At 42.1% G+C, this 27,711-nt stretch overlaps 1 protein-coding gene across 3 annotated transcripts in view; it reads left to right on the top strand.

The window, feature by feature from the left end:
* Window positions 1-27,711, top strand: part of PCNX4 (pecanex 4) — a 115,625-nt gene that overhangs the window by 62,168 nt on the left and 25,746 nt on the right. For all 3 annotated transcript variants that reach the window (XM_077464386.1, XM_077464387.1, XM_077464388.1), the window contains 3 exons: window positions 4,619-4,719; window positions 12,692-12,814; window positions 21,264-21,627. In XM_077464386.1, coding sequence (XP_077320512.1) covers window positions 4,619-4,719; window positions 12,692-12,814; window positions 21,264-21,627 — 588 coding nt within the window. The remainder of the gene's footprint in view (window positions 1-4,618; window positions 4,720-12,691; window positions 12,815-21,263; window positions 21,628-27,711) is intronic.

The raw sequence follows: 27,711 nt of genomic DNA, 5'->3' as shown, positions 1-27,711 counted from the left end.
AGGTTCAGATAGCAGTCTTAAGTGTATATTTAGAGAAACGGTTACAGGAAGATCCTTTCATCGCTAGATTCTGTAAGGTGATTTCTAGGCGTAAACCAGTTAGTCGACAGAGCTCCATCCTGGGATCTAGTAATTGTGCTAAAAACCCTTCTTGGGGTCACCTTTTAAACCTATCTCAGAAGCCTCTCTAGGACTAGTTACATTCAAGACAGTTCTTCTTGTGGCAATCACTTCAGCCCGTAGGGTTAGTGAGATCCAGGCCCTTTCCATCAGAGAGCCATTTCTACAGATTTTAGAGGACTGAGTCATCCTAAAGACAGACCCTGGGTTCTTGCCAAAGGTGGCATCTAGTTTCCATAGGCCACAAGATATTGTCCTCCCTTCATTTTGCCAAAATGCATCAAATGAGAAAGAGAGACAATTTCATTTATTGGATGTGAGGAGGTGTATCCTAGAATATCTAAGGGTAACCAGCTCATTCAGAATCTCAGATTCACTTGTTTTGCTTTTTTTCCGGACAACGTAAAGGGCAAAAAGCTTCTAAAGTCACCATAGCTTGGTGGATTAGGCTAGCTATAGCAGGGGGGTATAAGGCTATGAACAAGGATCCTTCTGGGGCTATTAAAGCCCACTCCACAAGGGCATTATCTGCATCCTGGGCAGAAAGGGCTGGTGCCACCCCGGAGCAAATATGTAAAGCAGCCACATGGGCAAGCTTCTCCACTTTTTACAAGGCATTATCGTCTGGACTTAATGTCTAGTCAGGATCAGGCTTTTGGGAGGAAAGACCTCCAAGCCGTGCCCCCCCCTAATCTGGTGAGTACTTGGGGATCCCCTCAAGGGCTGTCCTGGAAGATGACTTGGGAAAACTGGAGTTAGTACTTACTGGTAACTCCTTTTCCAGTGGTCTTCCAGGACAGCACGATCCCAACCTTTTTTATTATGTTGACGTACTAACGTTATTACCTGTTGTTATTTATATTTTTTTACAGTTCCATCCTTCGGTTCTTGGTAAATGACTAACCAGGGACCTGAGGGACTGCCTTTTGAACTGGGCAATGTGTTTCATGTGTCGATAGGAGGGACTCCATCTCTCAAGGGCTGTCCTGGAAGACCACTGGAAAAGGAGTTACTGGTAAGTACTAACTCCAGTTTTCAGACACGTTTTGGACATTTGAAGTGTCTTGTGATGCCCTCCGGATTATGTAATTCCCCCGCAACGTTCCTAGCACTTAGCAAATTACATTTTCAGAGAGTATCTTAATCTTTTCTTAATTGTCTATTTGGATGATATCTTATTAGCCATTAATGTCTAAACTGCTGGCAACAAAAGTGAAAATGTCCGAATTGGGGCCAAAGTGTCAAATATTTTGTGTGGCCACCATTATTTTCCAGAACTGCCTTAACCCTCTTGGGTATGGAGTTCACCAGAGCTTCACAGGTTGCCACTGGCGTCCTCTTCCACTCCTCCATGGCGACATCACAGAGTTGGTGGATGTTAGAGACCTTGCGCTCCTCTACCTTCAATTTTAGCATGCTCCACAGATGCTCATTAGGGTTTAGGTCTGGAGACATGCTTGGCCAGTCCATCACCTTTACCATCAGCTTCTTTAGCAAGGCAGTGGTCATCTTGGAGGTGTGTTTGGGATCGTTATGTTGGAATACTGCCCTGCAGCCCACTCTCCGAAGGGAAGGGATCAAGCTCTACTTCAGTATGTCATAGTACATATTGGCATTCATGGTTCCCTCAATGAACTGTAGCTCCCCAGTTCCGGCAGCACTCCTGCAGCCCCAGACAATGACACTTCCACCACCATGCTTGACTGTAGGCAAGACACACTTGCCTTTGTACTTATCTGGTTGCCGCCACACACGCTTGACACAATCTGAACCAAATACATGTATCTTGGTCTCATCAGACCACAGGACATGTTTCCAGTAATTTTTGTCCTTAGTCTGCTTGTCTTCCGCAAACTGTTTGTGGGATTTCTTGTGCATCATCCTTAGAAGAGGCTTACTTCTGGGTAGACATGTGCAGAATGAAAAAATTTTGGTTTAAATTCGTTATTTACCGTAAATTTGTTTAATTCTTATTCAGAATTAATTTTGTTAGTATTCAAATCGATTCCGATTTGAAAAGTTTTCGAATTCGATTCGTATTCAAATATTTTTCCAATTTCCAAAGAGAATAAAATAGAATAGAAAATAAAGCAACAGAATAGAATAGAAAAGAATATAACAAAAAATAAAAGAATAGAGTAAAACAGAACAAAATAGGATAGAAAATAAAGGAATAGAATAAAAAAAAATGTAATAAATTATAACCATTTTCTGAAATTTGAATAGAAAAGAATAGAATTAAAAAAAATAAAGTAGAATAGAAATAATATAACCGTTTTCCAAAATTCAAATAGAATCAATTAAAATTTGAATAAAATAGAAAATAGAATAGAAAATAACACAATAGTATAGAAAAAAATAGGATAGAATAAATATAACCATCTTCCTATTGTATTCTATTCTATTCAAATTTGAATTGATTCTATTTGAATTTTGGGAAATAGTTATATTATCTCTATTCTATTCTATTGTTTTTTTTTATTTGTATTCTTTTTCTATTTGTTTATTCTATTATAATATTTTCTATTCAAATGTATGCTATTCGAAATTCCAATTTTGGAAGATAGTTATATTCTTTCCATTCTAGTCTGTTTTTTTCTATACTATTCTATTTTCTAATCTATTCTTTTCTATTCTATTCTAATTGATTCTATTAGAATTTTGTGAAATGGTTATATTCGTTCTATTTTTTTTATTCTATTCTAGTCTATTCTATTCTTTTCCTATGTATTAAAATGTATTCTATTTTAAATTCAAATTTTAGAAGATGGTTATATTCTTTCTGTGTTATTCTATTCTAATCTGTTTTTATTTTCTGTTATATTCTATTTTTGTGTTCTGTTTTAACTCTATTATATTCTATTCTTTTTCTGTTATATTCTTTTCTATTTTTTTTTCTATTGTATTCTCTTTGGAAATTCAACTTTTTCGGATTTGAAAGCTATTCGGATTTGAAAGCTATTCGGATTTGAAAGCTATTCGGATTTGAAAGCTATTTGAATTTAAAAACTATTTGAATTTAAAAACTATTCGAAAAGTATTCAAAAACAATTAGAAGTTGAATTTCCTCTGAATTTTTTTTCGTTATTTCGGATTCATTTAAATTCGGTACTATTGTAATTCTATTCTATATACTATTATAATTCGAAAAAATTCTGATATTTCCGAAAAACAAAAATGCGTCCGAATTTCAATTCGAAAGGAACAGCACGTTTTTAGACCAAAACCTTCTTTCCTACCTAAGATCGTCTTTTCTTTTCACTTCAATAAGGACATTGTCCTTTCTTGTTTTTATCCTGCTCCAAAATATGGCAAGAAAATTGCCCTTCATTGCCTGGATTGCCTTGTCTCTTTGTTTTGCTTGTGGGCTCTTGTAAAGGGCATCCTGCTTTTCGCTCCACCATTGTCAGGTGGATCAAGTAACTTATCCCCATGTCCTATGCCAGTGATGGTGAACCTTGGCACCCCAGATGTTTTGGAACTACATTTCCCATGATGCTCCACTACAATGCAAGGTACCAGAGCATCATGGGAAATGTACCAAAACATCTGGAGTGCCAAGGTTCGCCTTCACTGTCCTATGCTCTTAAGGAGAGAATTCAAATTTTCAAGCACTACATATCCCATAGTACCTCGCTGTCTGCAAGTAATATTTCCTGAAGCTCCTCCTCTCTGCACCTCTGTAGATCAGAAGGCAGGATTTGTGAATTCCTTGACACAGCAATGCCTTCTCACAGAGCATAGAGAATATGTGCCACAGAATCACAAGGAAGTAAATGTGTGGTGATCTTCACAAAGTAAGTGCACAATCTTCAAGGTCAATCAGATTAATATGAGTAGGCTAGAAATAACTGAAATACAATGTAGAAATTAATATATGTTTTTTTTTGTTTTTTTTATTTGACCATAGATGCTCTTTTTTTTGTCTCTGTCCCTGGGAGATTCAGATTCTCTCTTTGGCCTGGTGATCATGGTCTCTGGAATTGGAAGTGATTCAAAACTGTTACAGATGTCACAGGACAGGAATAGAGAGGACATCTGTTTCAGTGACAACTTTCTAAGAAGCTATTTCCTTTCACTTTAATGATCTTTCCTCTCACTTATAGTTGTGTCTTTGGTACAGAAAGAGAAGAGACATACCACCAAAGAAAGACATACAGCAAATGAAATGGGTTTAATCATTTCCTAGTGTAGTTTTTTTTTTTATCTACTGTATCTGTCTGGCTTTAGATGCACTTAGTCTTGGCTAGACTGTTCAACTTCTTATACATTTCAGGGACTATATTCTTTGAACTGAAAGATCCATCTGGGAAAGTTACTTAGCATCTGCCTTGGCCTTTCTAGGAGCTGGGAAGTCAGATGTAGGAGTTTTATTACTGACATCCCCCTGGGGTATAAAAATTAGAAGGTGATTTAGCCCAGTGGAATCTACTCAAAAATAAAATGGTAATTACTGAATGGACTGACCCTTTTATTTTGTTCCTATGTTTATTTTTAGCGTCTCCTTTAATGATGGTGGCATACCTCTCTCTGGATTCTTCACTGTATTCACTGCCTTCGGTATCAGCCTGCATTGGACTCACAAGGGCTTACAGGATGGTAAGGGAGTGCTGTGAGATACAGCTCCTATATTCCTTCCTTCTAGCAGTTGTCAGAAATATTTCTGTTATAGATGTACAATGAAATGGAGTCTCTCTTTTAATTCATGTTTAACACAATGAACTGCTTTTGGAAGTATTGTAACTGTGCTCAGCCAGGACATCCAGCTCAGTGTACCATTAGGCCTCTGTCACACTTGCAATTCTATTCCTGGTGGCCACTCACTAGCGACAAGATTGCTACGAGAACAAGGAGAGTACTTACCTGATTCAGAATATAAGAATGAACCTTGAAATGTGTGAAACAAAACAATGTGTTATTTGTATAAAACATATACAGTGCCTTGCAAAAGTATTCACCCCCCTTGGCTTTTTACCTATTTTTGTTACATTTCAGCCTTTAGTTCAATTTTTAATCCTAATTATATGTGATGGATCAGAACACAATAGTCTGAGTTGGTGAAGTAAAATTAGAAAAATAAATACATAGAACTATTTTTCAGAAATAAAAAAACTGATAATTGGCATGTGTGTAGGTATGTTTTTATAAAGCCCATAAAAAGCTCTGGTGCAACCAGTTATCTTCAGAAGTCACATAATTAGTGAAATGATGTCCATCTGTGTGCAATCTAAGTGTCACATGATCTGTCATTACATATACACATCTTTTTAAAAGGCCCCAGAAGCTGCAACACCTAAACAAGAAGCACCACTAACCAAACACTCCAAGAAGACCAAGGATCTCTCCAAACAAGTAAGGGACAATGTTGTTGAGAAGTACAAGTCAGGGTTAGGTTCTAAAAAAAATATCCAAATCTTTCATGGTCCCTAGGAGCACCATCAAATCTATCATAACCAAATGGAAAGAGCATGGCACAACCTACCAAGAGATGGCCGCACACCAAAACTCAGACTGGGCAAGGAGGGCATTAATCAGAGAGGCAGCACAGAGACCTAAGGTTACCCTGGAGGAGCTGCAGAGTTCCACAGCAGAGACTGGAGTATCTGTACATAGGATGACAATAAGCTGTACACTCCATAGAGCGGCCAGAAGAAAGCCATTGCTTTCAGCAAAAAACAAAATGGCACATTTTGAGTTTGCAAAAAGGCATGAGAGAGACTCTGAAAATGTATGGAGGAAGGTGCTCTGGTCTGATGAGACTAAAATGTAACTTTTTGGCCATCAAAGAAAATGCTATGTCTGTCGCAAACCCAACACGTCACATCACCCAAAGAAAACTATCCCCACAGTGAAACATGGTGGTGGCAACATCATGCTATGGGGATGTTTTTCAGAAGTCGGGACTGGGAAACTGATCAGAGTTGAGGGAAAGGTGGATGGTGCTAAATACAGCGATATTCTTAAGAAAAATCTGTACCACTCTGTCTGTGATTTGAGGCTAAGATGGAGGTTCACCTTCCTGCAGGACAATGACCCCAAACACAATGCTAAAGCAACACTTGAGTGGTTTAAGGGGAACCATGTAAATATATTGGAAAGGCCTAGTCAAAGCCCAGACCTCAATCTAATAGAAAATCTGTGGTCAGACTTAAAGATTTCTGTTCATAAGCGCAAACCATCCAACTTGAAGGAGCTGGAGAAGTTTTGCAAGGAGGAATGGGCAAAAATCCCAGTGGGAAGATGTGGCAAGCTCATAGAGACTAATCCAAAGCGACTTGGAGCTGTGATAGCCGCAAAAGGTGGCTCTACAAAGTATTGACTTTAGGGGGGGTGAATATTTATGGATATTGACTTTTTCTGTTTTTTTTGTCCTGTTTGTTGTTTGCTTCACAATAAAAAAAAAAAAAAAAAAAAAAAACATTTTAAAAGTTGTGGGCAACTCAGCTTTCAATTGCTTAAAAAAAAATCCCACATTTTGAGGTTCATTCTTATATTCTACTCCAAGGTATGATGACAATCATCAATCATAGCCATATGAAACTTTAATTCCTGTACTTAACTGCTTCTACCTCACTGGCCAGGCCATATAATTGCTGTATAATACAGCTTTCTATAGTTTCATTAACCACTTAAGGAACCAGTATAATTGCGGCAGGTTGGCTCCCCTGGGCGAATCGCCGGCATGGTACGTCGGCCGCTTTAAGAGCTGTAGGGCACGAGCGCACACGGGGCGTGATGCCGATGTTCGTGGCCAGCGGTGGCGAAACCCTCCGGCCACCCGTGATTGCCCCTGACAGAGACAGAATCTATATAAACAGACAGATCTCAGTTCTGTCAGCGGAGGAGAGACAGATCTGCTGCTCCTAAAGATTAGGAACGGCAATGAGTCTCCTCCTTCAGGCAGTCCCATCCCTCCACAGTTAGAACACACATGAGGGAACACATTTAACCCCTTGATTGCCCGCTAGTGTAAACCCCTTCCCCGCCAGTGACATTTATACAGTAATCAGTGACTATTTGATCACTGTATAAAAGTCAATGGTCCCAGAAAAGTGTCTGATCTGTCTGCCGCAATGTCGAAGTCCCACTAAAAATCGCTGATCGCCGCCATTACTAGTTAAAAAAGATAATACTAAAAATGGCATAAATCCCCTATTTTGTAGACGCTAAAACTTTTTCACAAACCAATCCATATACGCTTATTGCGGTTTGTTTTTTTGTACCAGAAATATGTAGTAGAATATATATTGGCCTAAACTGGTGAAGAATTTTTTGGGGGATATAAATTATAGCAACAAGTAAAAAATATTGTTTTGTTTCTTTTTTTTTTCAAAATTGTTGCCCTTTTTTTGTTTATAGCACAACAAATAAAAAACGCAGAGGTGATCAAATACCACCAAAAGAAAGCTCTAGTTGTGGCGGAAAAAAAGACGTCAATTTGTTTGGGTACAGTGTAGCACAGCCGCGCAATTGTCAGTTAAAGTGATGCAGTGCCGTATCGCAAAAAATGGCCTGGTCATTAAGGGGACAAATTCTTCCAGTCCTTAAGTGGTTAAGTGTCTGCAAAGATTAATTATAGGTTTTCACATACTAATAATTGAGTTCAGTACAGGAATTATTTCAGATTTCACACTAATGCATTACAGATTATCAAGAAAAAAAATAATAATAATTTGACATAAATTTGAGAAAAACAACATAGTTTTCCGTGACCATCTGCAATGTATATGGTAGTTTACAAAAGAAATATGTTAAAAATAAGTTGTATCAGGGTAGGCATTATATAGTAAAACTACAATAAATATGTCTATTTTATTTATTTGACTATGGATTGTTCAGTTATGCATACACAGGCAATTACAGTATGCCCAATCACCATCTATTCCATGCACCATTTGAAACAAGTAAAAATGAGTTGCCTTGAGCTCATTAAGGCCAATAGTAGCATTTTTGAAATGTACCTTTTTGTACCCTCAGTTGAAGTGAAATAGATTATTCTAGTCACTTATATCATGCATGTTTAACAGCTTCTCTGTAGATGTGTGCTGCTTGTAGCTGTCAACCATATTCCACCTGCTACAAACTGTTCATGGAGTAGGCAGAGGTTGGGAAATCTGTGACCCCCGCTAGTCCTTAATGTGTCCCTTTACCCGAATATTTACCAATTCGTACTTACATCAGATTTGTAATTGATAAATCCCCAAATTTCTAACATTTTATACTTGATTTGGACAAGAGAAACAGGTCTCTAATGTGCTAAATGTATATAGTGTACCACTGACAGCGCCTGCTATTGTGTCTATTTGTTGAAAACGAAAGCAGCCCATACTCGAAGTGAATTTCTTGCCTGCAAACACTGGTTGTTAATCCCTCCCACCAAGCCATTGTATTCACAAGGGGGGTTGGGGGGGAACTGTCCTCACTCTGAGAATACAGTGATTATTGCTAGCAGCTATACCATAGATAATCGCATGCAAAATCTGGCAGGTTGGTTGTACCCAAGTTGATTGGGTCGACTGTGTACATACAGCCTGTCCATACATGGTTTAAATCTCGCCGGTTCAGCGGGAACCGTCCAAGATTCTAACCATCTATGGCCGGCCTAAGCTACAGTTGATTTGTTTTCTCATGGAGCTTGGATTTAAGTTTGGGGGTTATGACGTGTACATACGATCGGATTATCCGGCGGACCAGAGTCTGCCGGACAATCCGCCCGTGTGTGGGCTCACTTAGAAAGAAGTCTTGACTCAAAATTGTCCGCCGGGCTCAGCAGTCCGGCGGACAATCCGCCCGTCTGTATGCTATTCCGCCGGACTTTTGAAATTAACGGACTTGCCCACACATGGAGTAAAGTCCGCCATTACGGCCAGAGAGAGCGTTGTGTCAATCGGAAGAAGAGAAGGAGGAAGAAGAAGCAGCAGCAGGAAGAAGAAGAAACAGAAGGCGGCGGCAACAGCGACAAGACCGGGCCAACGCTAGTAAAATTGCTGGAAGGAGAAAGCGGAGGCTCAGCAAGAAGAACCGAAGACAGGGACAAGACCCCCGAAGTCGGAAGAAGACCCCCAGACAGCGGCGGCAACGAAGGAGAAAGCCGGGCTCCTCCACTAGTAAAAGAGCTAGTAAAAGAGCAGAAGATAGCAGAAGAGCCCGGCGAGAAGACCCCCGGAGCTGTCTAATAAAATATTTTAAAAACCTGTGTTGTGTTTTTTTATTAACTCTTTTTTTCCCCCAGGTGAATGGGTAGGGGTACATCGTACCCCATACTCATTGACATAGGGTGGGGGGCCGGAATCTGGGGGCCCCTTATTAAAGGGTGCTCCCGGATTCTGATAAGCCCCCTGCCCGCAGACCCCGACAACCAATGGCCGGGGTTGTCGGGAAGAGGCCCTTGTCCTCATCAACATGGGGACAAGGTGCTTTTGGAGTGGGGGCCCCACCCCCTTTCCTGACCGGCCGGGCTGCATGCTCAGATAAGGGTCTGGTATGGACTTTGGGGGTCCCCATGCCATTTTTTCAGCATAGGGATTCCCCTTTAAATCCATACCAGGTGACGGGGCTCACGAGGTGTCAATCTCGCCGATGGAGGCGGCGACATTGACTTCCTTCGCTAGTCCCATCTACCTGGAGTCATGTTCAAAATTAATGGACTTGACTCCGTGTGTGGGCAAGTCCGTTCATTTCAAAAGTCCAGCGGACCCCCGCCATAGTCCGGCAGATTGTCCACAGGAAAAGTCCGGGCGCATGTGGGCAAGTCTGCTCGTTCGGAAAGTCCAGCGGACCTCCGCTGCAAAGTCCGGGAGATTGTTGGCCGGACAGTCTGATCGAGTGTATGCAGCATTAGAAGTTATATCCAGGTTTTTTTCCGGTCTTTAAATGTTAGTGCACAGATCTCACCTCATTTCCTGTGATGACCAGGATCTTTCCAGGGACGCAGACAGTGGCAAAGGCACTTTCTTTTGGTAGGTTCTGAGTTTGTTTTTTTTGCTCAGTCCATTCTATTTGTTTTCCTCTTGGGACTTTAATAAAAATGGGACATTGGGACATCCTAAAATGTACACAAGCTCTGGTTTTGAACAATTCTAATGTAATACAAGTTAAAAAATAAAAAAAACCCTATATGTAACAGGCAGGAAATAATCTTTTACAATGGAATTTCTCAAATAGTAAATCCTGCCAAAATTCATGGATTTCCATCTATATTTGAGAAGTCTGATATTCATTGGATTGTTTTCCTTATAATTCTTTACATCTTTATATGTTTTTGATTATCTAGATACCTCCTATTTTTTTCCCCCTGAGGAGCATTTTGACTAAAGCAATTGAAACATGGAGGCTCATTCTGGCAGGATTCACTATTTGAGAAATTCTATTGTAAACTATTATTTTCTGCCTGTTTATATATAGGGTTTTTGTTTTTAACTTGTAGTACATGGGAAATTTTCCACACCAGGGCTTGTGTACATTTTAGAATTGTGCCTATGCTTTAGAGCAGGGGTGCCCAACCTTTTGAAGAGCGAGGGCCACTTAAGCGACTTGGTAACCCCTCCCCGTTTTTCCCCTTCCCCTCCCCTCCCCCCACTTTTTCCCTTCCCCTCAACTTAAGTAAAAAATAGTGATTGCCAAGGTTTGGCCACAATATTTCCTCATCTTCCTTACCGAGGAATGGCAACTTTTCAGATGCTGCGGCCCAGGGTTCTCCCCAATGGCGACAAGGTGCAGCACCGCTGGGGACCTCTCTGAGACGGCCAGACGGGGCCCTATATACCGCTGGGCAGCCAGCTGGATGGGAGAGCCGGTGTCGTAGCCGTAGGTTACTCACAGTGATAATGCTATCACATACTAATTTACCAATTGATCTGTTTACTGTATTATGTATATTAATCGGTACCAAGGAAAGAGGAGTAACATGTTTTGATCAGTATGTTTCTGTATTGCCTGCAATCCGTAAATAAAGATTTAAAAAAAAAAAAAAAAAAAAAAAAAAAAAAGCGACTTGGTAACCGGTCGCGGGCCACAATGAGCAGAGCAGGATGACAGGTCTGTGTAGAGCAGACACGGACACAGCCCACTCTACTCTATGGGACCTCTGATCCACCCTGATGGAAGGGGATTGATCTCCTTCTGTTATTTTTTTTTTTTTTTTTTTTTTTTTTAGCAAATCAGATTGGAGGTAGGCGGGTGTAAAAGGACACAAATCTGTTTACATCTGCCGTTTGATAGAGGTGAATGGAGGGTCCGATTGAGTCGGACTGATTGTGTGAAAGGAGCCTTTCACACTAATGCAGCGCAGTGCACCTGTGTCTTTGCTACACTTTGCCTTAGACTTGTATTATATCCTGCAGGTGTGGTGCACTTTCTGAAAGCACACCAAACCCCCAGATAATAACAGAAGTCTATGCCTCAGTGCAGGTAACCTGAAGGTGCATTGTACCTGCGGATCAGTTACCACTGCCCAGATATTCCCATATTTACACTGCAATTTTAGTAATAAACTGACCTTTAATAACAGTTTTCCATTCAAGTATCGCCTGCTGTTGCTGTCCCCGGCAGAGTGCATTTGGTATCACTCTGCCTGTGGCATGAGACGGTGCTGTACAGGAAGCATCAGCTTATACAGCTCTGCTCCACATCTGCATGCTTTGCCGGCTTCATTAACACGGATGCTCTTGGATGCCGGGTCTGCAACCCATGATCTGGGCTTGCCAATCTGCCACCCCACAGAAGGAGGTCGCGGGCCTCATCAGGGGGCTCCGCGGGCCACATGTGGCCCCCGGACCACTGGTTGGGCACCCCTGTTTTAGAGCTATAGTTCCCCATCATTGGTGTTCTGGGAGTTCCTTGCACTATAAATCCAACCATAACAGGATACCTGTATATGACCTGTGTATACCTGTGTAACACTCTGTGTTTTGACAGGTATCCATCCCCACTTCCAAGAGATCTCGCCGCATCGAGATAACTTGGAAGTTCGGCCATCCTCCTCCTTCCACCACCGCTGTGAGATATGCACATGCGCAGTAGGTTTCCCTTACAGGCAATAGTGATGGCAGCATCCGAGAGCCGATGGAAACATCGCCTGTGGAGCTGACATCGCTAGATTTCAGGAAAGGTAAGTGTCCAAACATTAAAAGTCATCGACTAAGGTATGTGTAGCTGCTGACTGAACTCCGCTTTCAGTTCTGAAGTCTGCTACCATGACCCCTTCACTTACAGTCACATTCCCAGCAAGCATGGACATGACAACATCATATTGCTATACTTATGCTGGGATCCTCTCTCTAGTCTGAGCCCAGAATATGGAAGCTAAGCTTCTGATTAATGATTAGTTAGAAATGTTTTGGAGCTCTATGAATCTCTGCAACACCTTCTTTCTCAGCATGCTTAAAAATATTTTATTTGATTTTGGTGAAGGGCTTTTGGCACAGGTTTATATTTTTCATATCTCAGTTACAAACTACAGCTCTGCTGGCTGCTGCTCTGTGTTATTTGTGTCCACATATAAAAGTTTTATATATACGTGTGCGTAAATTATTTTAATGGTCATGTGCAAGGTGTTTTTATTTTCCTCTAGATATGGCAGAACACAGAAAATGCCTTGCTGGAGATGGTCACCGTATCAATTGTACAGCTCTTTGTTTTTAACACATCCGTCTGGTGGAACATTGATCTGGACACAGGGATACGGCTTCTTTTGGTAGGTGTCAGACGTACTTTATACTAACTATACCTGTGTTATGCGTATCAGCATTACCTTGCATAAAGATCATTTAAAGTGTATCCAAACCCAAAAACAAATATTGTATGTTTTGCCATTTACTAGCCCTTAATTGAGGTGGCTGCAATGTTTTTTTTTTTTTTTTTTTTTTTTTTTTTTACACGCAGTGTTGCTGTTAGTAACACAATACCTATTCTAAGGTGACGTTGCTCACTCACTCTACTGTATCTGTGAAGGAGCAGTATTGTCATCCCAGGAGAGGATGTGTGTTAGAACTATGTGATGGCTGCATTTTTTTTAAATGTTTCCCTTTATTTTCAGCTAATAATCTCGTAAATAGTGTATTTTCTGTCCCTTCATGAGTACACTTTTACTTCTCCCTTGTACCTATGGAAGGAGCTATGATTGATACAAGGCTGGCCTTCAAACATGTCTGCCTTTGTTCATCCCCATTGCATGGGGTTTACTGAATTAGGAGTTTACTAACATTGTTTAAGGTGTGTTTTTAGCTCATAGGAAGTGACACGAACTGCATTTCTGTCAAAATGAACAGGTATTTTTTGTACTTGCTGAGCATGTTCTTAGCTGGATAAAAGGAAACTAATGTAGCCATCCCACCAAAGGACTGGTAAGCTGCTCAAGTGAGGAAAATACTTATTTGATCCCCTGCAGATTTTGTACGTTTGCCCACTTACAAAGACATGAAGGGTCTATAATTTTCTTCATAGGTGTATTTTAAATGAGAGAGACAGAATATCAAAAATCCCGAAAAAAACATATGATACAAATGTTTTAAATTTGAGGTGCATTTCAGTGAGTACAATAAGTATTTGATCCCCAAGTAAAACATGACTTGGTACTTGGTGGAGAAAACCTTGTTGGCAAGCACAGAGGTAAGACGTTTCCTGTAGTTGGTAGCCAGGTTTGCACACATCTCCGGAGGGATTTTGGTCCACTTTTCTTCTTTACAGATCTTCTCTAAATCCTTAAGGTTTCTTTGCTGTCGCTTAGCAACTCGGTTTCCTTCAGAAAATTTTCTATAGGATTAAGGATTTTGGAGGAAGAAAAATGCTGACTGACCCTAAGAACACCATCCCTACAGTCAAGCATAGAGGTGGAAACATGATGCTTTGGGGCTGTTTTTCTGCTAAAGATACAGGCCAACTTTGCCGCATTGACCACTGGGCACTTAAACCCCCTTAATAACCAGGCCAATTTTCAGCTTTCGGTGCTCTCACATTTTGAATGACAATTACTCAGTCATGCAACACTGTACCTATATGACATTTTTGTACTTTTTTTCACACAAATAGAGCTTTCTTTTGGTGGTATTTAACCACCGCTGGGTTTTTTATTTTTTGTGCAATAAAAGAAAAAAGACCGAAAATTTTGTAAAAAAAAATTTTTTCTTCGTTTCTGTTATAAAATTTAGCAGATTAGTAAGTTTTCTTCATAAATTTTGGCCAAAATTTATACTACTTCATATCTTTGGTAAAAATAAGTACAAATTGGTGTATATTATTTGGTCTTTGGGAAAGTTATTGAGTCAACAAGCTATGGTGCCAATATCTGAAAATTGATCACACCTGAAATACTGACGGTCGATCTCATTTCTTGAGACCCTAACATGCCAGAAAAGTACAAATGACCCCTTTTTGGAAAGAAGACATTTCAAGGTATTTAGTAAGAAGCATGATGAGTTTTTTGAAGTTGTCATTTTTCCCCCACAATTCTTTGCAAAATCAAGATTTTTTTCCCCTTTTATTTTTATTTTTTCACAAAATTGTCATATTATCAGGGTATTTCTCACAAACAGCATATGCATACCACAAATGTGCGATACCACGTGTGTGAGACTTTTACACAGCATGGCCACATACGAAGGCCCAGCATGCAGGGACCACCATCAGGCGTTCTGGAGCACCCAGGCCAATTCTGACATTTCTCTCCTACATGTAAAAATCATCATTTATTTGCTAGAAAATTACATAGAACCCCAAAACATTATATATGTTTTTTTAGCAAAGACCCTAGAGAATACAATGGTGGTCGTTGCAACTTCTCTCACACGGTATTTGCGCAGCAATTTTTGGAACGCGTTTATTTTGGGAAAAAAACTGAAACTGAAAAAAACTGTTTTGTGCTTTAAAAAAACAAAACAGTAAAGTTAGCCCAGTGTTTTTGCATAATGTGAAAGATGAAGTTACACCGAGTAAATAAATACCTAACATGTCACCCTTCAAAATTGCACACGCTCGTGGAATGGCGCCAAACGTCGCAACTTAAAAATCCCCATAGGCGACACTTTAAATTTTTTTACTGGTTACATGTTTTGAGTTACAGAGGAGGTCTAGGGACAGAATTATTGCTCTCGCTCTAATGTTCGCAGCGATACCTCATGTGTGGTTTGAACACCGTTTTCATATGTGGGCGGGACTTACGCATGCATTCGCTTCTGCATGCGAGCACATGGGGACAGGGTCGCTTTAAAAAAAATGTATTGTTCATTTTACTTTATTTTAGTTTGACACTTTTTTCCCCAAAAATACATTTTTTGATCACTTTTATTCCTATTACATGGAATGTAAACATCCCTTGTAATAGGAATATGGCATGACAGGTCCTCTTTACAGTGAGATATAGGGTCCATAAGACCCCACATCTCACCTCTAGGCTGGGAAGCCTGAAATAAAAAAATGAAAAAACGATCCTGGCTTTGATCGTATTGACGAGTCGGTAGAAGCACCGGAGAGCGGCGGGAGGGGGGGGCATCCCCTCTCGCCTCCTGTAAGAATGATCAAGCAGTGGAACAATTACTATGATTGTTCTTATGGTGTAGGGAATCGCCGGCTGAAAAAGCTGATATCTAAATGATGCCTGTAGCTACAGGCATCATTCAGATATCCCCGCACAAAGTCAAGGACGTCATATGATGGCCGGCGGGTGTGAAGTGATTAAAATTAATTTTTTTGGGGGTTTTTTAACACAAAGTTGTCCATTTATACAATATTTCTAACATATAGCATGTACATAGCAAAAATGACACCCCAAAATAGATTCTCCTACTCCTCCTGAGTACGGCGATACCACATGTGTGAGACTTCCACAGCCTGGCCACATACAGAGTCCGAGTACAACCGAGCATGGCCGAGCGTGGCTGGGTGTCACTGAGTATTGCAGGGTATCACCGTGTATGGCTGGGTATTGCAGGGTATCACCGAGTATGACTGAGCATGGCTGAGTATTGCAGAGTATCACCGGGTATGGCTGGGTATTGCTGGGTATCACCAAGTATGGCTGCGTATTGCAGGGTATCACCAAGTATGGCTGGGTATTGCAGAGTATCACCGAGTATCACTGAGTATGGCTGGGTATCACTGAGTATGGCTGGGTATCACTGAGTATGGCTGGGTATCACTGAGTATGGCTGGGTATGGCAGTTTATGGCTGGGTATGGCAGTTTATGGGAGGGTATTGCAGGCTATTGCAGAATATTGCTGGGTATTGCAGGGTATCACCGAGTATGACTGAGCATGGCTGAATATTGCAGAGTATCACCGGGTATGGCTGGGTATCACCGAGTATGGCTGGGTATTGCAGGGTATCACCAAGTATGGCAGGGAATTGAGGGGTTAATTGTTGGTAAGCAGCGCTGTGGGCACTGCAGATCCAGCCCACAGCTCTGCTGACACCGATCTCTCCCCTCTCACTGTACCGATCAGTTCTTACCGATCGGTTTGTTTACAAGTGATCACTCCGTCATTTGATGGAGCAATCACGTGGTAAACAGCCGCGATGAGCAGATGTGACCCGGCGCATCACGGATTCTCTCGAGTGTGCGCCCCAAGGGTTAAGCAACTGCCCTGTAGCCGTCATTCGGCTATGGGCCGGTTGTTAACCACTTCCCACCGGCCAATGTACATATAAGGCCGGGTGGGAGCCGCCTCCTTCTGACTGGACGTTCCTGAACGTCCATCAGAAGGAGGGGGATCGCGCGCCCGCGCAGCGGCGTGATCCCGATGCGCTTGTGTCACCCAGACACGCCGCATCTCAGATCGGCAGGAGGGCTCTGTGATTGGCCCTCCTGATCACATGACGGCCGTGTCCAATCACGGCCGTCCTGTGATGTAAACAAACAGCCGGTTGCTTGGCAATCGGCTCTCCTCTCCTCACACGGAAGTCATCGCTGAGGAGAGGAGAGCAGATCGCTGCAGCCGACTGGTGATCAGTGAGTATGAGCTGTTTTTACAGCTTTTTACTCGCTGATCACTAGTCTAGTATAAACCTACAGTGTAAACACACGTGTCACCACAATACACGTCACCACACATGTCCCCAAATAAAAAAACATATGTCCCACTAAAATCACATGTTCCAATGATTATCTGCACACATATGTACATGATAATTTGCGTACATATGTCCGTGATCACACAAACCAATTATTATACACTTAAGGGAATTTTTTTTACCAAAAACATGTAGCAGAATACATTTTGGCTTAAATTTATGACAAAATTAGATTTTATTGGATTTCTTTTAAAATAGAAAAAATAAAATATTGTTTTTTTTTCCAAATTTCCGCTTTTTTTGCGCTTATATCGCAAAAAATTAAAAACTGAGTCGTGAATAAATACCACCAAAATAAAGCTCTATTTGTGCGAACAAAATGATAAAAATTTAATTTGGGTACAGTGTAGCATGACCGCGCAATTGTCATTGAAAGTGCGAGAGTGCTGAAAGCTGAAAATTGGGCTGGGAAGGAAGGGGGTGAAAGTGCCCTGTATTGTAGTGGTTAAGGGGCCGATGGACCATGACCATGTATTGTAAAATCTTGGATGGTTTATATTCTGTCTCTATCATTGAAAATACATATATGATAAAAAATTGTAGACCCTTCATTTCTTTGTAAGTGGGAAAACTTACAAAATCTGTAGGGGATCAAAATTATTTTCCCCACTGTATATATTAGATTTTTGCTTTTTGGATTTAGATACACTTTAATGTGTTTCTAAAGCCTAAACATTTTTACTTTTTAATACCTTTCCTGCATTAAGGTAAAAAATGTTTAAGTAGAAGTATGCTGACCTCAGTCCAGCACTGTTGCCCGCCTGTAGCAGCTCTCCCCGCTCTCACAGGCTTGCTGATGCAGTGGGAGCCAAATCCTGCGATGAGGTAATGGTGGACCGGGCTGTCTGTTTCTATTGACGTAGGCAGTGTGGCCTGGAATTGAGCCAGGTGTCGTCCCCACTTAGAAAGTGGCTTCATACAGTGTCACACCAAGAGGAGGACGAACCAAGAGGGGTGGCGGGGGACCAAAGCAGAAGAGGATCCAGGATGCTCTGTGCAATTTCTCTGCATTAGCGGACTGGACGCAGACCTGTCATCCACCTGCTCATCGTGGGATCAGCTGACAGAAATGTATCTTTAATTTTTCTTTTTTGGGGGGGGGGGGGGGTCTTTGGTGAGATATCAGAGGCGTAAACAGAAACCCATATCTCTTTTCTTTTTTTTTTTAAGACAGAAAGGGACTGAAGAGAGCCCAATTTCTCTGCAGCACTTTACGGTCACATTAGGGGTTAATAACTCTGGTCAGCGGGTTGTAATTCGCTGAGTTATAGAATTGTTCAGCAGAGTCTGCTGAACAATTCTGATATAAGGTAAAATATAAAGTTAAGTAACTCCTGCGCTGTCAAGATGAAGGTGAAGCTAGGGGGCTAAATACACTGCAGCAAGCACCTGATTAACTGATCCTAAGCAGAAAAATATATATAAATGTGTACATGATGGCGTTGCGCCGTGTGTGGTATACAAATGTGTATCAACTCGATATACAAAATATATAGAATACCATGTGATGAAAAAAGAAAAATCTGGAACCAAATATATGAAATCTATATAACAAAATGTGACAGCGAATGAATAAGTGAACAAATTAATAAACAGTGTGATGAAGTCCAACATGCACCACTGAGTGTGCAATAAAGCTGGATAAAACCAATATAGTCCGGTAGTGAGAGTGATAAAACAAGAAACAAATTCCAGTGTTGCAGTCTGAAATAATGTTCCACACAAATAGTGAATCCCTCCACTGTGAGCAATCAATCGATCGGTGCCCAGCTAATCGTCTATGGGTGGCACCTCTGTGTGCACAAGCCTCTCACCTTACTGCCATAAGGTATACGGCATAAAAGGAGTTGTAGGTGATCTTTGAACGTCCTTTTGACCAGCTCCAGCGAACTTAAACGATTGGGGTCTCAGTATGTGGGGTTTAGATAAAAAAAAAAAAAAAAACACAGCCCATAGCGTAATCCCATATGAGGTAGTTTGTGGTGACATGCATAATAAATGAACTCACTTATAGCTGGCATGAATCCACGAACGGCGAGCTTGTATCCTTCTGCCCAGATTTTGTAGTTAGATGTTCAGGTCCCTCTGTTAAAGTGGTTCTGCACCTTTAAAAAAAATATTAAAAGCCAGCAGCTACAAATATTGCAGCTGCTGACTTTTAATAAATTGACACTCACCTGTCCCAGGGTCCAGCGATGTTGGCGGCATCCTCTGTCAGGGAATCGGGAAGTGAAGCATTGTGGCTTCACTGCCCGGTTCCCTACTGTGCATGCGCGAGTTGCCCTGTGCGTCTCTGCTGGTCCCCGCTGTGTCCTGGGAACTGTGTGTTTCCCAGAACACAACAGGGGGGCTGGGCATCTGCGGCGGTCTTGTCCCGGAAGTGGGTGCCGATACCTGGATTATCCAGGTAACTGCACCCCCCTCCCACCTGAAAGGTGCCGATTGTGGCACCGGAGGGGGGGAGGGATCAGATGAGCGGAACATCCACTTCAGGGTGGAGGACCGCTTTATTATCCTCAGTATGCGGGGGGGGGAGTTTTAGGCACAAAGAAAGGAAATGCCCATAGTGTAATCCCGTATAACAAGGTTTATTAAACACAAGCAGAGTAAAAGAAAACACCCACGTTTAAAAGCAGTAAAATAGTAGACTTCATTAGTGCCTAAAACTCCCCCTGCATACTGAGGCATTATCACCATGGGAAAACAGGCTTAACTAACCCTGCTGGATAGATGGGTAACAATGACCACTGTGTGAGCATCAAAAGCCTGCAATCTCCCCTGTCCTTGTGTCGTACATTGAAGCAGGAACTAAATGTCAGCCGTTTGTGAAGGGGTAGGAGCTGGAGGAGACCCCTTCAGCCTGATGTCAGCACAGGTGTCCCTGCGGAACCTGGTCTGCTGTCTGCAGATAAAGTGAGTTGTAAATATTACCCTAGCCTGTGTATACACTGCCCTAGCCTGTGTATACTGTACTAGTCTGGGTATATCCTGCCCTAGCCTGTCTGTATCTCCTGCCCTAGCATGCATATACCTGCAGACCATGGCTGGCGTGAGGAAGCGAGCCAGTGCTGCCACTATTTGTCTTCAGGCTGGGTCCAGAGGTGCAAGTGTGGGCCAGCGGACCATGGCTGAAGAAATAGGTGGAGAGGCACCACAAAAATCACGGGAACCCCAGATGGGGTTCTTGCAGCTGGTTGCAGACAGTGTGTGTTCACAAGTGTGAAAGCACCCATAAAGTAGATTTTCTGCAAGTAAAGACATGTGTCTTGCCAGAATTTCGGAGTGCTAGTAATTCTCTGCACATTCAACTGATATATTATGAAATGTTATCAGTTTCCCCAGCTATCTTCTATAAGCTACCAAGGAAAGCCTCCCGATGTAATGAAGATGAAAAGATGGGGAGGAGTTTGTATTCAAAATCAGAAGAGCAGGCCAGAGTGACACCACTGTTGCCTCCATAGACCATACAGGTAGTGAGCATTGTCACCCCAGTACAAGGATGTGTGATACTGGCAGGATCACCAAGTGAAAATAAAGGTGAAAAAGTCCAAAAAATTGAACTAATGCAGCCACATTTTTGTTGTTGGGTTTAAATATGCTGTCGAGAGAAATCAAAGGGTCGCTCACACTGCTAAAGCCATTGCAATGTGTAAGCAACACATAACCACGACAGATCTCATACTGCACATGCCTAAGATCTGGTGCTGGTGTTATCTTTGGCCCAGTGCAGAAAATGCAGAAGAAGAAACTGACCACTGATGATGTTGGCTTTAAAGATGGTGGCATGATTTGGCAGGAAGGGGTGCAGAGCAGTGAAAGGAGGAGAGAGGGAGATGGGGTTCAAGCACCAATGTATTGTTTTTAGCTTACCGTACTGTAATCTGTAATGCTTTATAGAAGGAGGAGGGAAAGGTCTACTTCAAGGTGGATTTCACCATTGTCTCTCAAAGAAGATATCAGAATAAACTTGCCAATATCCAAAAACTCAACAGGAATATTTGATAGATCTTTTCAACTCATTGACTCTTTTGGTAGATAACGTCAAATATAATTGTACCCTTGTTATGACATTTTTCAGGTTGCTGTAATACGTGATCGTCTATATCAGCTAGTCTCCAAACTTCAGTTTGCTATAACTGTTTTACTGACATCCTGGACTGAAAAGAAGCAAAGAAGGAAGTCGACAAGCAGTTTAATTACAATAAACATTATTTTCTTCCCATTGGTGCTGACCTTCATTATCCTGTCAGCTGTGCTGTCCTCTCCATTACTGGCACTTTTCACTCTCCCGGTGTTCCTGGTGGGATTCCCCAGACCCATTCGCAGCTGGCCTGGTGCTGTAGGTGCTGCAGCCTGTGTGTGCTCTGATACAGTCTATTACCAGCAAATGGTCCCGGGCTTTGCCGCAGCTCTGCAATCTGCAATTGCTTCTGGAAGTCTAGGTAGGTGTAACGATACTGTGGAGAAGATGACTCAATAACTTTGTTTTCTAGGTCCTGATCTTTGTCTAAATGTGGAGATGCTATAGAGAAGCCAGACTCCTGTCACGGCACTGCAAGGCAAAACAACAGGTTTATTTTAAAGTGATGTGACTAGCCTCAGGTGATACACAAAAATGAAAGATATCCTCCTACATACATTTTTTTTCATTTTTATCTGCAGTCTTCTCTTCTTTACATGTGTTCAAAGTGCAGAATTTAAAAAGCTTGTCTGAGCTCTCAGAAAAAAAGGTGTCAGACAGCTGAAATTACACTCTGCAGAGCTCAGTGAGGAGAGCTCTGAGAGCTGATTGGAGGGAAGGGACACACCCCCCCCCCCCTTCACGCAGGCACAGAGCTGAGGCTGTCAGTCATCTGGAGATCCATCACCATCACCTCTTTTCTCTTGGTGGCAGGAAAACGTATCAGAAGTGATTCACGCTGATAGCAGAGGAATGAGGCAGCAGACAGAAATTACACTTAGTGCTCTGGATTGAGAAAAATATACACTATAGAGGGACATGCTTTGCTCATATTTCATGTCTGAGGTTTGCAATCTCTTTGGGCCGGCCCATACAGCAGCATTTGTTAATCTGCTGTTTGCAGCCACTAGCAAAAGTGGGTTTTGGGGAGCATTTGACTTATTCCACTTCGTCACATGTGATGGGACTGGTGCTTCGTGATTTGCCACTCAGGTATCAACACCACCACCATAGTATGGGAGAGGGTGATCAGCCTTGTGTAAGTTCCAAATAGAATCCACATAGGACACATACAGGGCTTTTTCTCATCTCCTCTCTGCAATAGGGGAGTGAAAAAACAAAAGCAGCTGCAGAGGTTTTAAAAACTGAACTCCAGGCATACATTTTAAGACACAGATGAAATGCATATATACCGGTTTTGCCCATCCCCAAACCTATGATTGGACAGTGAAAAGAGAAGCAGTAAACTGATGAGCTCTTCATTCTGCTCATTTAGCTGATGTATTCCTTGTGCTGTTTCTCCCTCTCCCAGTCAGATCTTTGCTCTACAGCAACCACTTTAAAAGGCTGATCCACCGCACCGAAAAAGCCCTGCATTCTTTTCACAATATGTAAGGCATTTTGTGTTTGTAGTAAGTGCAGATGAATGTTGCAATCTCCTCTAATCACAGAACACCTTGCATTTATGTGAGGAGCAACTAATATAAACACCCATTCCCCAGCCCATACATTCCATATGGCTTAAAGAGCTTTTAAACCCAAGAATAAACATTGTGGCAACAGTGACATCCTGGCAACCAGTCAAGTGCATGGAGGCCCTGGCATTCAGAGGAGGAGGATGTAACTTCCTCTAGCTGCTCCACCTTCCAGTGATGATAATATGAGTGAGGGTATTGGGGAAGGGAAGGAATCGGAGGAGTCTGGGCCAGGGTCAATCGGTGTAGGCACAGTGGAGAGGGCACAGGTTCTCTGGTGTGTCAGTGAGAAGTGTTTGCACGCATCAATACCTAACCTGTTTTGCACACAGATGAGGGAGGGGACAGGGATCACTGAATAAGTCACTGACCGTGTGTGTACAAACTGACTGCAACATCACCCCCTCTACAGATATGGGAGGGGGAGCTCTGATCACCAAAGCCCCCCCCCCCCCACATCAGAGTTCCCAGCATGCCCCCTTAACTAAGGGTCCTCCTTTATGTCAGCATCTACAGGGTTCCCCCTTACAGTTCAAGGGGGGAACTCTGTGGACCGTGATGTAAAGGGGGGTTCTGGTGACCAGAGACCACCTTACATCTGAGTTCCCCTTTACACCAAAGCCTGCAGCATTTAAAATTACATCAGCTTCCACAGAGTTCCCCCTTGCACTGTAAGGGGGAATCCTGCAGGTTCTGATGTAAGAGGGTACACCTGGGGACTCTTGTGTAAGGGAGGGGGACTCTGGTGACCAGAGCTCCCCTTCACATCACAGATCACAGCATTCCCCCTACATGAGAGTCTGCAGTGTTCCTCTTTACATCAGAGTCCACAGAGTTCTTCCTTGCAATGTAAAGGGGAACCCTGCAGACTCTGATGTACGGAGGAACACTGCGGACTCTGATGTATGGAGGAATTCTACGGACTCTTGTGGTGAGGAGGAAGTCTGTGGACTTGGATATAAGGCGAAACACCGGGGACTCTGATGTAAAGAGACTCTTGAAATCCTGATGTATAGGGAATGGAAGTGCTGGGGACTTTTGAATAAGGGGGACTCTAATGTGAACACAGGGTTCATCTTGACTGCAGCACTCCTGTTTTGTATGTTACTTACTCCTGACCCCCTGCACTCTATACATTATGCTGTACATTATATAGCCCTGACCAAGGTGTTGATTGTTCCAACAGTTGCTAGTTTTAACCACTTTCTGCCCGGCCTATAGCAGGATGACCGCCGGGCAGTGGTTCAGTTATCCTGACTGGGCGTCATATGACGTCCTGCAGGATAACGGCCACCACGCGCCCGTGGGGGTGCGCATCGCAACGATTAGTGGTGTAGTGTATCAGTCTTACACACCACTACACCGATCTCTGTAAAGAGACTCCAACGGAAGCTCTTTACCACTTGATCGGCCGTGTCCAATCACGGCTGATCACGATGTAAACAGGAAGAGCCATTGATTGGCTTTTCCTCACTTGTGTCTGTCCGATCTGCGGCTCTCCTGACAAGGGGGGGTCTGCGCTGATTGTTTATCAGCGCAGCCCCTCTCGGATCCCGCCCAGGGCCACCAGGATGGCCATCCACATGGACCACCAGGTATGACCCCCTAGACTACCAGGGAAATACCAATCAGTGCCAAGGCAGCTGCCAATCAGTGCCCACACACAATGCCTGCCAGTGCCACCAGGGATGCCTATCAGTGCCACCAGGGATGCCTATCAGTGCCACGTATCAATGCCCAGCAGTCCTGCCTATCAATGCCACCCATAAGTACCCATCTTTTCAGCCTTTCAGTGCCCATTAGTGTCGCCTATCAGTGCCACCCATGAGTGCCCATCAGTGACGCCTAGCAATCCCCATCAGTGCCGCATACCAGTGCCCATCATCGGTGCCTGCCAGTGCCCACTCATTGGTGCCACCTCATCGGTGCCGCCTTATCAGTGCCCATCAGTCAAGGAGAAATCGTACTTATTTACAAAATTTTAAACTGAAATAAAAGCAAAACTTTATTTATTTTTTAAACAATTTTCGGTCTTTTTTTATTTGTTTAGCAAAAAATATAAACTGCAGAGGTGATCAAATACCACCAAAAGAAAGCTCTATTTGTGGGAACAAAATGATAAAAATTCTGTTTGGGTACAGTGTAGCATGACAGCGCAATTGTCATTTAAAGAGTGACAGCGCTGAAAATTGGCCTGGGCAGGAAGGTGTATAGGTGGACGGTATTGAAGTGGTTAATGTAGTTCTTTAGGTTGGCTCTGTCATACAAAAGTATATCTTTTTTTGTGTGCATCAAAAATATTTACAAAATGATAAGAGTGTAAAAAATAATTTTAAAAAAATTTTTTTTATTTTTTTTTAAATCGTAAAAAAAAAAAGTTAAAAATTAAGGGCTCATTCACATGGGTTCTCTGGTCCATACAGTGTGCATGAGCAGTTTGTACAGCTGGAGCCGCCTGTCACTCTTTGAGGATGCAACGGCTGTATGAACACAGCCGCAGGTTCCAATTTGATAAGTGTGCAAGTGTGGGTGAATAGCCCCGAATACACACTGTCTGTGTTTGGAGCTGTACACCTGCATCCATGTGGTGGTCAAATTATGACCTGCGGTTGTGTTTGTACAGCTGCTGCATCCGCATAGTATAACATAGGCTACCTTCACACAGCAATAGCCATATTTAAAAAAAACACTGTACAGAACACAGCACCAATGTGAATGAGCCCCAAGACCTCATTTACACATGGAACTTTATCAACTCAGTACAGTCTTTTAGATTTCTTTTAATATATTTTTATTGAAAGTTTCATTGTAGAAATTTATAGAAATTTACAAAAGGAAGAAAAACACAATTAGCAACATGGAAATGTACAGTAAAGCTTATAGATGCCCTAAGTATATTTGGTAATATACCCATGAACATTAACGTAGATTGCAATAAAAAATAGTAAGATTAATTATGGTTATTAATGTTCAATCCTTACTGTACACTTGCAAATTAAAGTGTTTGTAACCCTAAAAAAAAAGTATCCTGTTCCTTTAAAGCTTGTTATATACAGCACAATGCTTCTGCTCTGTATTTTTGCCCTTTCTATCACCTGAAATACCTGGCTGATCCTGCCTGCTGCTGCCCCCACCTTTGTAAACTGACCACGTTTATCATGGCTGCTAAGCCCCGGATACCGTGGTCAGTTTACGGGCCTCAAGCATCTGCAGTCTCTCTTCTGTCCTCTCTCCCCTTCCCTCCCTGCCTGTCAGCTGCTAAATGGACTGTGTAATGTGCATAAAATCCCTTGTGTTAGATAACATTCTATGCTCCAGTGTGTGTTCTTTGTAAAAATAAATATCCAGACTTGTATCTTATTTCGTAGCGGCGCTCACGCTATTGCCTGCTCCTCTCCTCCCCTTCTCCCGGGTGATGTCAGCAGGGGATTCTCAGCCCCTCTCACTGTAGCTGTCAGGGAGTCACGTGAGCGATGTCACGCGAACAGCGCTATTTAAAAAGGTACAAATTAACATATTTTAAAAAAAGAACATACACTGGAGCATTGAACGTTATCTCACACAAGGGATTGCATGTGGATTACAAAGTGGCTTTACATCCACTTTAAGTATTAAAAAAGACAAAGAAAAAAGGCAAAAGGAAACCACATGGGCCTGTCGACAGGTTGTCCAGTAATATATATAAAGAAATATGGTTTTTAAGGTCAAATGGGGGGAATTTTAGGATAGTAAGTTTGCAAAGTCAGGGTTTTTCATAAGATATCCAGGGGGCCATACATCTTGAAATTGAGAATATCGGTCGTGCAGATGCGCTGATAATTCTTCCATTCTCATAAGCTTATTTAATTCAATTATCAATTTTATTATTGAAGGAGTGTGCTGGGTTTTCCAATGTCTCACAATTATTTCCCTGGCAGCCACTAAAAAGAAACAAAAAAACACCCTTTTTAACTTTTGAGACAGGGTTCTGGGACCATAATGCTATTTTTGGGGAGTTTGGGGCACTGTCTCTGAGGCAAAACGGCTGTATATTTTAAAAACATTGTCCCAAAATGGGCGCAAGGTGGGGCAACACCACCCTATACGTTGCATGGTGCCTACATGGGATAGGCATCACCAACATTGGTCTGGTGTATTTGGAAATATTTTGTGTAATATCCAAGGACAGTGGTACCATCTTTTGATGACTTTGTAGATTCGTTCCTGTATTTTACTCGCAACAGAAGTTTTATGAGTCCATATACAGGATTTACAAACTTTTTCCTCTGAAAAAATGACTCCCAGTTCCCTTTCCCATTCCACAAATTAAGAGGGGTTGTCAGAAAAATCTCAGTTAGGAGAAAGTTATAGAGAAAGGAAGCTGTATGTTTAGGGGGGTCAGATTGTGTGCATAGAAATTCAAAAACAGTAAGGGGATGATGAAGGTCACCTCTTGTTTTTTAATGAATTATAGAAATTACAAAGTACAATAGCCACTTGAGTAACAGGCCAAAAAATAATTCAATTGTGTCAAGGGTTTCATGCCAGTTGAATCAATAACACGAATCGTTAAATTAATTTTAAAAGTAACAAAAGAGGGAGGGTGCTTTGATCCCAACCCTGGAGGGAATTCAGTATTACTTGTGAGTGGCGTTAGTGGACTTAGAAGAAGATAAAGGAATATAAAGTGGTCCCAGATTTTAGGTTATGAAACCAATCTAATATTTGAGCTATGTCAAGCGCTTCGTAATAATGAGCCATAATGGGACAGACTTACTCCTCCCAAATATTTGGGCCTGGTTAAGGTGTCCTAACCGATCCTAGCATGAGAATCGTCCCAAATATTACGCATGAATAAAGATTTTAAAGAACTGAAGCTGGAACATGGGGGG

The sequence above is a fragment of the Lithobates pipiens genome, unplaced genomic scaffold (genome assembly GCF_037356315.1).
Source record: "Lithobates pipiens isolate NorthernLeopardFrog02 unplaced genomic scaffold, aLitPip1_a1.2 Scaffold_30, whole genome shotgun sequence".
Classification (NCBI taxonomy): Eukaryota; Metazoa; Chordata; class Amphibia; order Anura; family Ranidae; genus Lithobates; species Lithobates pipiens.
This window is presented reverse-complemented; position numbering and strand designations above follow the sequence as displayed.